Here is a 13,495-nt window from a genome sequence, read left to right on the forward strand (position 1 = left end):
CTACAATGCTGTTGTTATTAACCTCCTCTGTTTCTCTAGGTGGGGTTCTACAATGCTGTTGTTATCATCCTCCTCTGTTTCTCTAGGTGGGGTTCTACAATGCTGTTGTTATTATCCTCCTCTGTTTCTCTAGGGGGGGTTCTACAATGCTGTTGTTATTATCCTCCTCTGTTTCTCTAGGTGGGGTTCTACAATGCTGTTGTTATTATCCTCCTCTGTTTCCCTAGGTGGGGTTCTACAATGCTGTTGTTATCATCCTCCTCTGTTTCTCTAGGTGGGGTTCTACAATGCTGTTGTTATCATCCTCCTCTGTTTCTCTAGGTGGGGTTCTACCTAGCTGTTGTTATCATCCTCCTCTGTTTCTCTAGGTGGGGTTCTACAATGCTGTTGTTATCAACCTCCTCTGTTTCTCTAGGTGGGGTTCTACAATGCTGTTGTTATCATCCTCCTCTGTTTCTCTAGGTGGGGTTCTACCTAGCTGTTGTTATCCTCCTCCTCTGTTTCTCTAGGTGGGGTTCTACAATGCTGTTGTTATCCTCCTCCTCTGTTTCTCTAGGTGGGGTTCTACCTAGCTGTTGTTATCCTCCTCCTCTGTTTCTCTAGGTGGGGTTCTACCTAGCTGTTGTTATCAACCTCCTCTGTTTCTCTAGGTGGGGTTCTACAATGCTGTTGTTATCAACCTCCTCTGTTTCTCTAGGTGGGGTTCTACCATGCTGTTGTTATCCTCCTCCTCTGTTTCTCTAGGTGGGGTTCTACCATGCTGTTGTTATCATCCTCCTCTGTTTCTCTAGGTGGGGTTCTACCATGCTGTTGTTATCCTCCTCCTCTGTTTCTCTAGGTGGGGTTCTACCTAGCTGTTGTTATCATCCTCCTCTGTTTCTCTAGGTGGGGTTCTACAATGCTGTTGTTATCATCCTCCTCTGTTTCTCTAGGTGGGGTTCTACAATGCTGTTATCATCCTCCTCTGTTTCTCTAGGTGGGGTTCTACCTAGCTGTTGTTATCCTCCTCCTCTGTTTCTCTAGGTGGGGTTCTACCTAGCTGTTGTTATCATCCTCTTCTGTTTCTCTAGGTGGGGTTCTACAATGCTGTTGTTGTCATCCTCCTCTGTTTCTCTCGGTGGGGTTCTACAATGCTGTTGTTATCATCCTCCTCTGTTTCTCTAGGTGGGGTTCTACCATGCTGTTGTTATCACCCTCCTCTGTTTCTCTAGGTGGGGTTCTACCATGCTGTTGTTATCATCCTCCTCTGTTTCTCTAGGTGGGGTTCTACAATGCTGTTATCATCCTCCTCTGTTTCTCTAGGTGGGGTTCTACCTAGCTGTTGTTATCATCCTCCTCTGTTTCTCTAGGTGGGGTTCTACAATGCTGTTGTTATCATCCTCCTCTGTTTCTCTAGGTGGGGTTCTACAATGCTGTTGTTGTTATCATCCTCCTCTGTTTCTATAGGTGGGGTTCTACAATGCTGTTGTTATCCTCCTCCTCTGTTTCTCTAGGTGGGGTTCTACAATGCTGTTGTTATCATCCTCCTCTGTTTCTCTAGGTGGGGTTCTACAATGCTGTTGTTATCATCCTCCTCTGTTTCTCTAGGTGGGGTTCTACCTAGCTGTTGTTATCACCCTCCTCTGTTTCTCTAGGTGGGGTTCTACAATGCTGTTGTTATCATCCTCCTCTGTTTCTCTAGGTGGGGTTCTACAATGCTGTTGTTATCGTCCTCCTCTGTTTCTCTAGGTGGGGTTCTACAATGCTGTTGTTATCATCCTCCTCTGTTTCTCTAGGTGGGGTTCTACAATGCTGTTGTTATCAACCTCCTCTGTTTCTCTAGGTGGGGTTCTACCATGCTGTTGTTATCCATCAATCAATCAATTTTATTTTATATAGCCCTTCTTACATCAGCTAATATCTCGAAGTGCTGTACAGAAACCCAGCCTAAAACCCCAAACAGCTAGTAATGCAGGTGTAGAAGCACGGTGGCTAGGAAAAACTCCCTAGAAAGGCGAAAACCTAGGAAGAAACCTAGAGAGGAACCAGGCTATGAGGGGTGGCCAGTCCTCTTCTGGCTGTGCCGGGTGAAGATTATAACAGAACCATGCCAAGATGTTCAAAAATGTTCATAAGTGACAAGCATGGTCAAATAATAATCAGGAATAAATCTCAGTTGGCTTTTCATAGCCGATCATTAAGAGTTGAAAACAGCAGGTCTGGGACAGGTAGGGGTTCCATAACCGCAGGCAGAACAGTTGAAACTGGAATAGCAGCAAGGCCAGGCGGACTGGGGACAGCAAGGAGTCACCACGGCCGGTAGTCCCGACGTATGGTCCCTAGGTGCTCAGGTCTCTCAGTTGGCTTTTCATAGCCGATCATTAAGAGTTGAAAACAGCAGGTCTGGGACAGGTAGGGGTTTCGTAACCGCAGGCAGAACAGTTGAAACTGGAATAGCAGCAAGGCCAGGCGGACTGGGGACAGCAAGGTGTCATCATGCCCGGTAGTCCTGACGTATGGTCCTAGGGGCTCAGGTTCTCAGAGAGAAAGAGAGAACGAGAGAATTAGAGAGAGCATACTTAAATTCACACAGGACACTGGATAAGACAGGAGAAGTACTCCAGGTATAACCAACTAACCCCAGCCCCCCGACACATAAACTACTGCAGCATAAATACTGGAGGCTGAGACAGGAGCGGTCCGGAGACACTGTGGCCCCATCCGAAGAAACCCCCGGACAGGGCCAAACAGGAAGGATATAACCCCACCCACTCTGCCAAAGCACAGCCCCCGCACCACTAGAGGGATATCCTCAACCACCAACTTACAATCCTGAGACAAGGCCGAGTATAGCCCACAGAGGTCTCCACCACAGCACAAACCAAGGGGGGCGCCAACCCAGACAGGAAGATCACGTCAGTAACTCAACCCACTCAAGTGACGCACCCCTCCCAGGGACGGCATGAAAGAGCACCAGCAAGCCAGTGACTCAGCCCCTGCAACAGGGTTAGAGGCAGAGAACCCCAGTGGAGAGGGGAACCGCCCGGCAGAGACAGCAAGGGCTGTTCGTTGCTCCAGAGCCTTTCCGTTCACCTTCACACTCCTGGGCCAGACTACACTCAATCATATGACCTACTGAAGAGATAAGTCTTCAGTAAAGACTTAAAGGTTGAGACCGAGTCTGCGTCTCTCACATGGGTAGGCAGACTGTTCCATAAAAATGGAGATCTATAGGAGAAAGCCCTGCCTCCCGCTGTTTGCTTAGAAATTCTAGGGACAATTAGGAGGCCTGCGTCTTGTGACCGTAGCGTACGTATTGGTATGTACGGCAGGACCAACTCGGAAAGATAGGTAGGAGCAAGCCCATGTAACGCTTTATAGGTTAACAGTAAAACCTTGAAATCAGCCCTTGCCTTAACAGGAAGCCAGTGTAGGGAAGCTAGCACTGGAGTAATATGATCAAATTTCTTGGTTCTAGTCAGGATTCTAGCAGCCGTATTTAGCACTAACTGAAGTTTATTTAGTGCTTTATCCGGGTAGCCGGAAAATAGAGCATTGCAGTAGTCTAACCTAGAAGTAACAAATGCATGGATTAATTTTTCTGCATCATTTTTGGACAGAAAATTTCTGATTTTTGCAATGTTACGTAGATGGAAAAAAGCTGTCCTTGAAACAGTCTTGATATGTTCGTCAAAAGAGAGATCAGGGTCAAGAGTAACGCCGAGGTCCTTCACAGTTTTATTTGAGACGACTTTACAACCATCAAGATGAATTGTCAGATTTAACAGAAGATCTCTTTGTTTCTTGGGACCTAGAACAAGCATCTCTGTTTTGTCCGAGTTTAAAAGTAAAAAGTTTTCAGCCATCCACTTCCTTATGTCTGAAACACAGGCTTCTAGCGAGGGCAATTTTGGGGCTTCACCATGTTTCATTGAAATGTACAGCTGTGTGTCATCCGCATAGCAGTGAAAGTTAACATTATGTTTTCGAATAACATCCCCAAGAGGTAAAATATATAGTGAAAACAATAGTGGTCCTCCTCCTCTGTTTCTCTAGGTGGGGTTCTACCTAGCTGTTGTTATCATCCTCCTCTGTTTCTCTAGGTGGGGTTCTACAATGCTGTTGTTATCATCCTCCTCTGTTTCTCTAGGTGGGGTTCTACAATGCTATTGTTATCATCCTCCTCTGTTTCTCTAGGTGGGGTTCTACAATGCTGTTGTTATCATCCTCCTCTGTTTCTCTAGGTGGGGTTCTACCATGCTGTTGTTATCATCCTCCTCTGTTTCTCTAGGTGGGGTTCTACAATGCTGTTGTTATCATCCTCCTCTGTTTCTCTAGGTGGGGTTCTACAATGCTGTTGTTATCATCCTCCTCTGTTTCTCTAGGTGGGGTTCTACAATGCTGTTGTTATCATCCTCCTCTGTTTCTCTAGGTGGGGTTCTACAATGCTGTTGTTATCATCCTCCTCTGTTTCTCTAGGTGGGGTTCTACAATTCTGTTGTTATCATCCTCCTCTGTTTCTCTAGGTGGGGTTCTACCTAGCCGTTGTTATCCTCCTCCTCTGTTTCTCTAGGTGGGGTTCTACAATGCTGTTGTTATCATCCTCCTCTGTTTCTCTAGGTGGGGTTCTACAATGCTGTTGTTATCATCCTCCTCTGTTTCTCTAGGTGGGGTTCTACAATGCTGTTGTTATCATCCTCCTCTGTTTCTCTAGGTGGGGTTCTACCTAGCTGTTGTTATCCTCCTCCTCTGTTTCTCTAGGTGGGGTTCTACCTAGCTGTTGTTATCCTCCTCCTCTGTTTCTCTAGGTGGGGTTCTACAATGCTGTTGTTATCCTCCTCCTCTGTTTCTCTAGGTGGGGTTCTACAATGCTGTTGTTATCCTCCTCCTCTGTTTCTCTAGGTGGGGTTCTACCTAGCTGTTGTTATCCTCCTCCTCTGTTTCTCTAGGTGGGGTTCTACCTAGCTGTTGTTATCAACCTCCTCTGTTTCTCTAGGTGGGGTTCTACAATGCTGTTGTTATCAACCTCCTCTGTTTCTCTAGGTGGGGTTCTACCATGCTGTTGTTATCCTCCTCCTCTGTTTCTCTAGGTGGGGTTCTACCATGCTGTTGTTATCATCCTCCTCTGTTTCTCTAGGTGGGGTTCTACCATGCTGTTGTTATCCTCCTCCTCTGTTTCTCTAGGTGGGGTTCTACCTAGCTGTTGTTATCATCCTCCTCTGTTTCTCTAGGTGGGGTTCTACAATGCTGTTGTTATCATCCTCCTCTGTTTCTCTAGGTGGGGTTCTACAATGCTGTTATCATCCTCCTCTGTTTCTCTAGGTGGGGTTCTACAATGCTGTTGTTGTTATCATCCTCCTCTGTTTCTATAGGTGGGGTTCTACAATGCTGTTGTTATCCTCCTCCTCTGTTTCTCTAGGTGGGGTTCTACAATGCTGTTGTTATCATCCTCCTCTGTTTCTCTAGGTGGGGTTCTACAATGCTGTTGTTATCATCCTCCTCTGTTTCTCTAGGTGGGGTTCTACCTAGCTGTTGTTATCACCCTCCTCTGTTTCTCTAGGTGGGGTTCTACAATGCTGTTGTTATCATCCTCCTCTGTTTCTCTAGGTGGGGTTCTACAATGATGTTGTTATCATCCTCCTCTGTTTCTCTAGGTGGGGTTCTACAATGCTGTTGTTATCAACCTCCTCTGTTTCTCTAGGTGGGGTTCTACCATGCTGTTGTTATCCTCCTCCTCTGTTTCTCTAGGTGGGGTTCTACCTAGCTGTTGTTATCACCCTCCTCTGTTTCTCTAGGTGGGGTTCTACAATGCTGTTGTTATCATCCTCCTCTGTTTCTCTAGGTGGGGTTCTACAATGCTATTGTTATCATCCTCCTCTGTTTCTCTAGGTGGGGTTCTACAATGCTGTTGTTATCATCCTCCTCTGTTTCTCTAGGTGGGGTTCTACCATGCTGTTGTTATCATCCTCCTCTGTTTCTCTAGGTGGGGTTCTGCAATGCTGTTGTTATCATCCTCCTCTGTTTCTCTAGGTGGGGTTCTACAATGCTGTTGTTATCATCCTCCTCTGTTTCTCTAGGTGGGGTTCTACAATGCTGTTGTTATCATCCTCCTCTGTTTCTCTAGGTGGGGTTCTACAATGCTGTTGTTATCATCCTCCTCTGTTTCTCTAGGTGGGGTTCTACAATGCTGTTGTTATCATCCTCCTCTGTTTCTCTAGGTGGGGTTCTACCTAGCCGTTGTTATCCTCCTCCTCTGTTTCTCTAGGTGGGGTTCTACAATGCTGTTGTTATCATCCTCCTCTGTTTCTCTAGGTGGGGTTCTACAATGCTGTTGTTATCATCCTCCTCTGTTTCTCTAGGTGGGGTTCTACAATGCTGTTGTTATCATCCTCCTCTGTTTCTCTAGGTGGGGTTCTACCTAGCTGTTGTTATCCTCCTCCTCTGTTTCTCTAGGTGGGGTTCTACCTAGCTGTTGTTATCCTCCTCCTCTGTTTCTCTAGGTGGGGTTCTACAATGCTGTTGTTATCATCCTCCTCTGTTTCTCTAGGTGGGGTTCTACCTAGCTGTTGTTATCAACCTCCTCTGTTTCTCTAGGTGGGGTTCTACAATGCTGTTGTTATCATCCTCCTCTGTTTCTCTAGGTGGGGTTCTACAATGCTGTTGTTATCATCCTCCTCTGTTTCTCTAGGTGGGGTTCTACCATGCTGTTGTTATCATCCTCCTCTGTTTCTCTAGGTGGGGTTCTACAATGCTGTTGCCCTCCCATGTTATACTACCTTATCTGAGCTCTTCCCCCCGTCTAGCCCTCTTCTACAAGCCTGCAAGTAAGTAACATACATTACTACATACACCATATATTACATGTACTACACACACCATATATTACATGGACTACACACACCATATATTACATGGACTACACACACCATATATTACATGGACTACACACATCATATATTACATGGACTACACACACCATATATTACATGGACTACACACATCATATACTACATGGACTACACACACCATATATTACATGGACTACACACACCATATATTACATGGACTACACACACCATATATTACATGGACTACACACACCATATATTACATGGACTACACACATCATATATTACATGGACTACACACCATATATTACATGGACTACACACACCATATATTACATGGACTACACACACCATATATTACATGGACGACACACATCATATATTACATGGACTACACACACCATATATTACATGGACTACACACACCATATATTACATGGACTACACACCATATATTACATGGACTACACACACCATATATTACATGGACTACACACACCATATATTACATGGACTACACACCATATATTACATGGACTACACACACCATATATTACATGGACTACACACACCATATATTACATGGACTACACACACCATATATTACATGGACTACACACACCATATATTACATGGACTACACACACCATATATTACATGGACTACACACACCATATATTACATGGACTACACACACCATATATTACATGGACTACACACACCATATATTACATGGACTACACACACCATATATTACATGGACTACACACACCATATATTACATGGACTACACACACCATATATTACATGGACTACACACACCATATATTACATGGACTACACATCATATATTACATGGACTACACACCATATATTACATGGACTACACACACCATATATTACATGGACTACACACACCATATATTTCATGGACTACACACACCATATATTACATGGACTACATACACCATATATTACATGGACTACACACACCATATATTACATGGACTACACACACCATATATTACATGGACTACACACACCATATATTACATGGACTACACACACCATATATTACATGGACTACACACACCATATATTACATGGACTACATACCATATATTACATGGACTACACACACCATATATTACATGGACTACACACACCATATATTACATGGACTACACACACCATATATTACATGGACTACACACATCATATATTACATGGACTACACACCATATATTACATGGACTACATACCATATATTACATGGACTACACACACCATATATTACATGGACTACACACACCATATATTACATGGACTACACACCATATATTACATGGACTACATACCATATATTACATGGACTACACACACCATATATTACATGGACTACACACACCATATATTACATGGACTACACACCATATATTACATGGACTACACACACCATATATTACATGGACTACACACACCATATATTACATGGACTACACACACCATATATTACATGGACTACACACACCATATATTACATGGACTACACACACCATATATTACATGGACTACATACCATATATTACATGGACTACACACACCATATATTACATGGACTACATACACCATATATTACATGGACTACACACACCATATATTACATGGACTACACACACCATATATTACATGGACTACACACACCATATATTACATGGACTACACACACCATATATTACATGGACTACACACACCATATATTACATGGACTACATACACCATATATTACATGGACTACACACACCATATATTACATGGACTACACACACCATATATTACATGGACTACACACACCATATATTACATGGACTACACACACCATATATTACATGGACTACACACACCATATATTACATGGACTACACACACCATATATTACATGGACTACACACACCATATATTACATGGACTACACACCATATATTACATGGACTACACACACCATATATTACATGGACTACACACACCATATATTACATGGACTACATACACCATATATTACATGGACTACACACCATATATTACATGGACTACACACACCATATATTACATGGACTACACACCATATATTACATGGACTACACACCATATATTACATGGACTACACACACCATATATTACATGGACTACACACCATATATTACATGGACTACACACATCACATATTACATGGACTACACACATCACATATTGGCGTAATATTCAATCAACTGCATCAGTATGTTTCATGTATCCAGTGTTTGTGCCTGTCCCTTCATCTGTAATATTTATCAGACTCAAGTTGCACATTTGTTGCTCCTGTGTGTTTGTGTGTTTGTGTGTGTGTGTGTGTGTGCGTGTGTGCGTGTGTGCGTGCGTGTGTGCGTGTGTGTGTGTGTGTGCTGACGCACGTACCAGGCTTTTCATATTGCACTGCGTTCACTTTGTTTGCATTCCTAACGGATCAAGGTCACTACGTCTTTAAAGCACCTGGCGGGTTACGCAGCAGCAACGTAGGAGGACAGTAGTGAATGTGCAATGTGTGCACTGATAAAACATACCTCATGCAAACAGGCGCGCACACACACACACACACACACAATCTTCCTACCTTTACATTTCCATTGCAGTCATTTAGCACATGCTCTTATCCAGAGTGACATACAGCATTCATCTTAAGATAGCTAGGTGAGACAACCACATATCACAGTCACAGTTAGTGCATTCATCTTAAGATAGCTAGGTGGGACAACCACATATCACAGTCACAGTTAGTGCATTCATCTTAAGATAGCTAGGTGAGACAACCACATATTATCACATTCACAGTTAGTGCATTCATCTTAAGATAGCTAGGTGGGACAACCACATATCACAGTCACAGTTAGTGCATTCATCTTAAGATAGCTAGGTGGGACAACCACATATCACAGTCACAGTTAGTGCATTCATCTTAAGATAGCTAGGTGAGACAACCACATATCACAGTCACAGTTAGTGCATTCATCTTAAGATAGCTAGGTGAGACAACCACATATTATCACAGTCACAGTTAGTGCATTCATCTTAAGGTAGCTAGGTGAGACAACCACGTCACAGTTAGTACATTCATTTTTACATTTACATTTTAGTCATTTAGCAGACGCTCTTATCCAGAGCGATTTACAGTTAGTGAGTGCATACATTTTCATACTGGCCCCCCGTGGGAAACAAACCCACAACCCTGGTGTTGCAAGCGCCACGCTCTACCAACTGAGCTACAGGGGACCCCAATTCATCTTAAGATAGCTAGGTTTGACAACCACATATCACAGTCACAGTTAGTGCATTCATCTTAAGGTAGCTAGGTGAGACAACCACATATCACAGTCACAGTTAGTGCGTTGATGTTAAGATAGCTAGGTGGGAGAAAAACATATCACAGTCACAGTTAGTGCATTAATCTTAAGGTAGCTAGGTGAGACAACCAAATATCACAGTCTCACAGTTAGTACATTCATCTTAAGATAGCTAGGTGAGACAACCACATGTCACAGTTGGTGCATTCATCTTAAGGTAGCTAGGGACAACCAAGCAACAGCAAAGTCAGAGCTAGTAGTAAAAATGCCTTTTGGTATTCTGATTGTGTTTCCACAGGGAGAACCTTGGCCAGTGGGAGAAGATAGTGAATGGAGAGGAGGAGGACAGTGGAGTGAGAGGAGTTTGGGCTCCATCAGAGCCTGCTGACCCCAGGGTAGAGCCTGTGGACCCCAGGGTAGAGCCTGTTGACCCCAGGGTAGAGCTTGTTGACCCCAGGGTAGAGCCTGTTGACCCCAGGGTAGAGCCTGTTGACCCCAGGGTAGAGCCTGTTGACCCCAGGGTAGAGCCTGTTGACCCCAGGGTAGAGCCTGTTGACCCCAGGGTAGAGCCCAGCACTGAGGAACCAGCTAACCCCCACTCAGGCCCTGTGAAGGTGGACAACTGACTGGCAGTGAAGCCACTGCTCGCCCTCACTACCTTACAAGTCAATACGCCCTCAACGCATCCCCTGCCATTAACAGGGACTACTTCCTGTCTGAACTGTTAGCGCCTCACTCCATGCTGCAACAGGAAGGAGGGGGACACATGCGTAGGGACTAAGGAAGGTGATTGGTGGATTTTACAAACAAGGGGATTCTTTTCAGCACCACACAGTTACCTCATTGGGCGAGGGAGGTGAGGAGGTAACACTGACAGTGTTCATTGCTCCGTAGACACACGGACGGATGGACGGAGGACAGCGGGGTCTTGTTCATTAGGCGCGAAATGGAAGCTAACGGGCCAAAACAGGAAGGAACTACCTGGACTTGTCATTGAGGTGGGGACTCGGCCCCAATCACCTGATCCACTCCACTGCTTGGGTACCAATTCAGACCTGTCCGAACGGATCTGTATGTCTATGGTTTTGTTTTTGTTTTGTTTTAGTTGGTTTGTTTTGATTTGATTTTGATTTAAATTTTGAATTGTGTCTGGTCTGTTTTATGATCTGGTCTTGTAATTTGCAGAGGCCTTAGTCTTTACACTCTAAACCTTTATAAAGGGCAGGAGATGTGAAATCTTGACTGTTTTTTTTTTGTTTCAGACTTTATGAATGTGTCCCAAATGGCACCCTAATCCACTACATAGAGCCCTATGGGCCCTGTTCAAAAGTAGTGCACTGTATTGGGAGTGTTTGTTTGCCTGCTGTGGTAGACTGACTGCGTTATCGCAAGCAAAACTACTTGGGAGGAGGTGGTTGGCTCTCAAAGAGAGACAGAAAGAATGTTTAGCATGTCGCAAAGAATGTTCTAGAATGTTTTCTGTCACTTTGAGAGAGAAAAAAAACTGTTTTTGCTGTAGTTGAATGAAGACATGCCGAACATACATACAGCCTAGTCGATTCTATTCAGAGATGGCAGAGCAGAAATCCCCCGACAGCGTCTTGTGTAAAGCACAGACAAAGTTAGTGTTACCAACAGGGCTGATTTAGATCATGTCAACATTTAGCTAGCCGTGTCACACGAGAGTCACACTGTTCTATGCAGAAATAGCCCCCCAATACCCAACACCCAGGCAGACCTGAGTTCAAACACTTTTTGAAATAATTTCAAATACTTTATCTGGGCTTGATTGAGCTTGCCTGGCATAATGAAACAAATGGAAGAGTTGTTGGCAATCAATGCAGGCTAAAGCAATTGCTAAAAGTATTTGAAAGATTTCAAATAGTATTTAAACCCAGGTCTGCATCCCGCCACCCCACTACTTGCCCCTGGTGTTGCCTTGGCTTAGAGAAACCGTCTTCTGACTACAAGCCAGCCTTTTGACTGCCTGGTTAACAGAACCCAGAACCTTGGGCAATCAGTTTTTTAGTTTCTAGAACCCAGAACCTTGGGCAATCAGTCTTTTAGGTTCTAGAACCCAGAACCTTGGGCAATCAGTATTTTAGGTTCTAGAAACCTGAACCTTGGGCAATCCGTTTTTTAGGTTCTAGAACCCAAAACCTTGGGCAATCAGTCTTTTAGGTTCTAGAACCCAGAACCTTGGGCAATCAGTCTTTTAGGTTCTAGAACCCAGAACCTTGGGCAATCAGTATTTTAGGTTCTAGAAACCTGAACCTTGGGCAATCCGTTTTTTTAGGTTCTAGAACCCAAAACCTTGGGCAATCAGTTTTTTAGTTTCTAGAACCCAGAACCTTGGGCAATCAGTCTGTTTTTGGGCTCTAGTTGTAGCCTGGTCCCAGATCTGTTTGTGCTGTTTTACCAACTAGAACAGCTCCTGAGTCAAGTCCAATGGTACAACTATTCGCTGAGTTAATAGCACAATATGGACACGCACATTGATACAACATTGATTTAAAATGAATAGATATTGATTGATAGCCAGAACATTATGTCAAGACAGCAGGCATAAGGAATACTCTCTCTAGGGTTGCACATTTTTGTTAACTTTCCCAAAATTCCCCGGTTTTCCAGAAATCCTGGTTGGAATACTCTTGGAATTAGGAGGGAATATAGAGGAAATCCAGGAATCCTTCCTTTAGGATTTCTGGAAAACCAGGAATTTTTGGGAATGTTACCTGAATTAATACAGTATAATTTATCATTTGAAAACAAAGATTTTGTGAAAAATACTATATACCTCAATTAATCTAATATCGACAGTAATTTTCTTACCATTGCCAGTTGTATTCATAAAACGTTTGAGATATACAGTGCCTTCGTAAAGTATTCAGACCCCTTGACTTTTTCCACATTTTGTTACGTTACAGCCTTATTCTAAAATTTATAAAATATTGATTTTTTTCTCAGCAATCTACACACAATATCCCATAATGACAAAGCAAATACAGGTTTTTAGAAATTTTTGAAAATGTATTACAAATACAAAACTGAAATACCTTACTTACATAGGTATTCAGACCCTTTCCTATGAGACTTGAAAGTGAGGTCAGGTGCATCCTGTTTCCATTGATCATCCTTGAGATGTTTCTACCACTTGATTGGAGTCCACTTGTGGTAAATTCAATTGATTGGACATGATTTGAAAAGGCACACACCTGTCTATATAAGGTTCCACAGTTGACAATGCATGTCAGAGCAAAAACCAAGCCATGAGGTCGAAGGAATTGACCG

General features: G+C 43.4%; 1 protein-coding gene across 1 annotated transcript in view; it reads left to right on the forward strand.

The window, feature by feature from the left end:
* Positions 1-13,072, forward strand: part of pde10a (phosphodiesterase 10A) — a 58,837-nt gene extending 45,765 nt beyond the window's left edge. Inside the window, exons 18-19 of the mRNA XM_041890990.2 lie at positions 6,715-6,803; positions 10,503-13,072. Of these exons, the coding sequence (XP_041746924.1) occupies positions 6,715-6,803; positions 10,503-10,830 (417 nt within the window). The 3' untranslated portion in view covers positions 10,831-13,072. The remainder of the gene's footprint in view (positions 1-6,714; positions 6,804-10,502) is intronic.
* Positions 13,073-13,495: the final 423 nt, after the last annotated feature.

This window comes from Coregonus clupeaformis, chromosome 1 (genome assembly GCF_020615455.1).
Source record: "Coregonus clupeaformis isolate EN_2021a chromosome 1, ASM2061545v1, whole genome shotgun sequence".
NCBI lineage: Eukaryota > Metazoa > Chordata > Actinopteri > Salmoniformes > Salmonidae > Coregonus > Coregonus clupeaformis.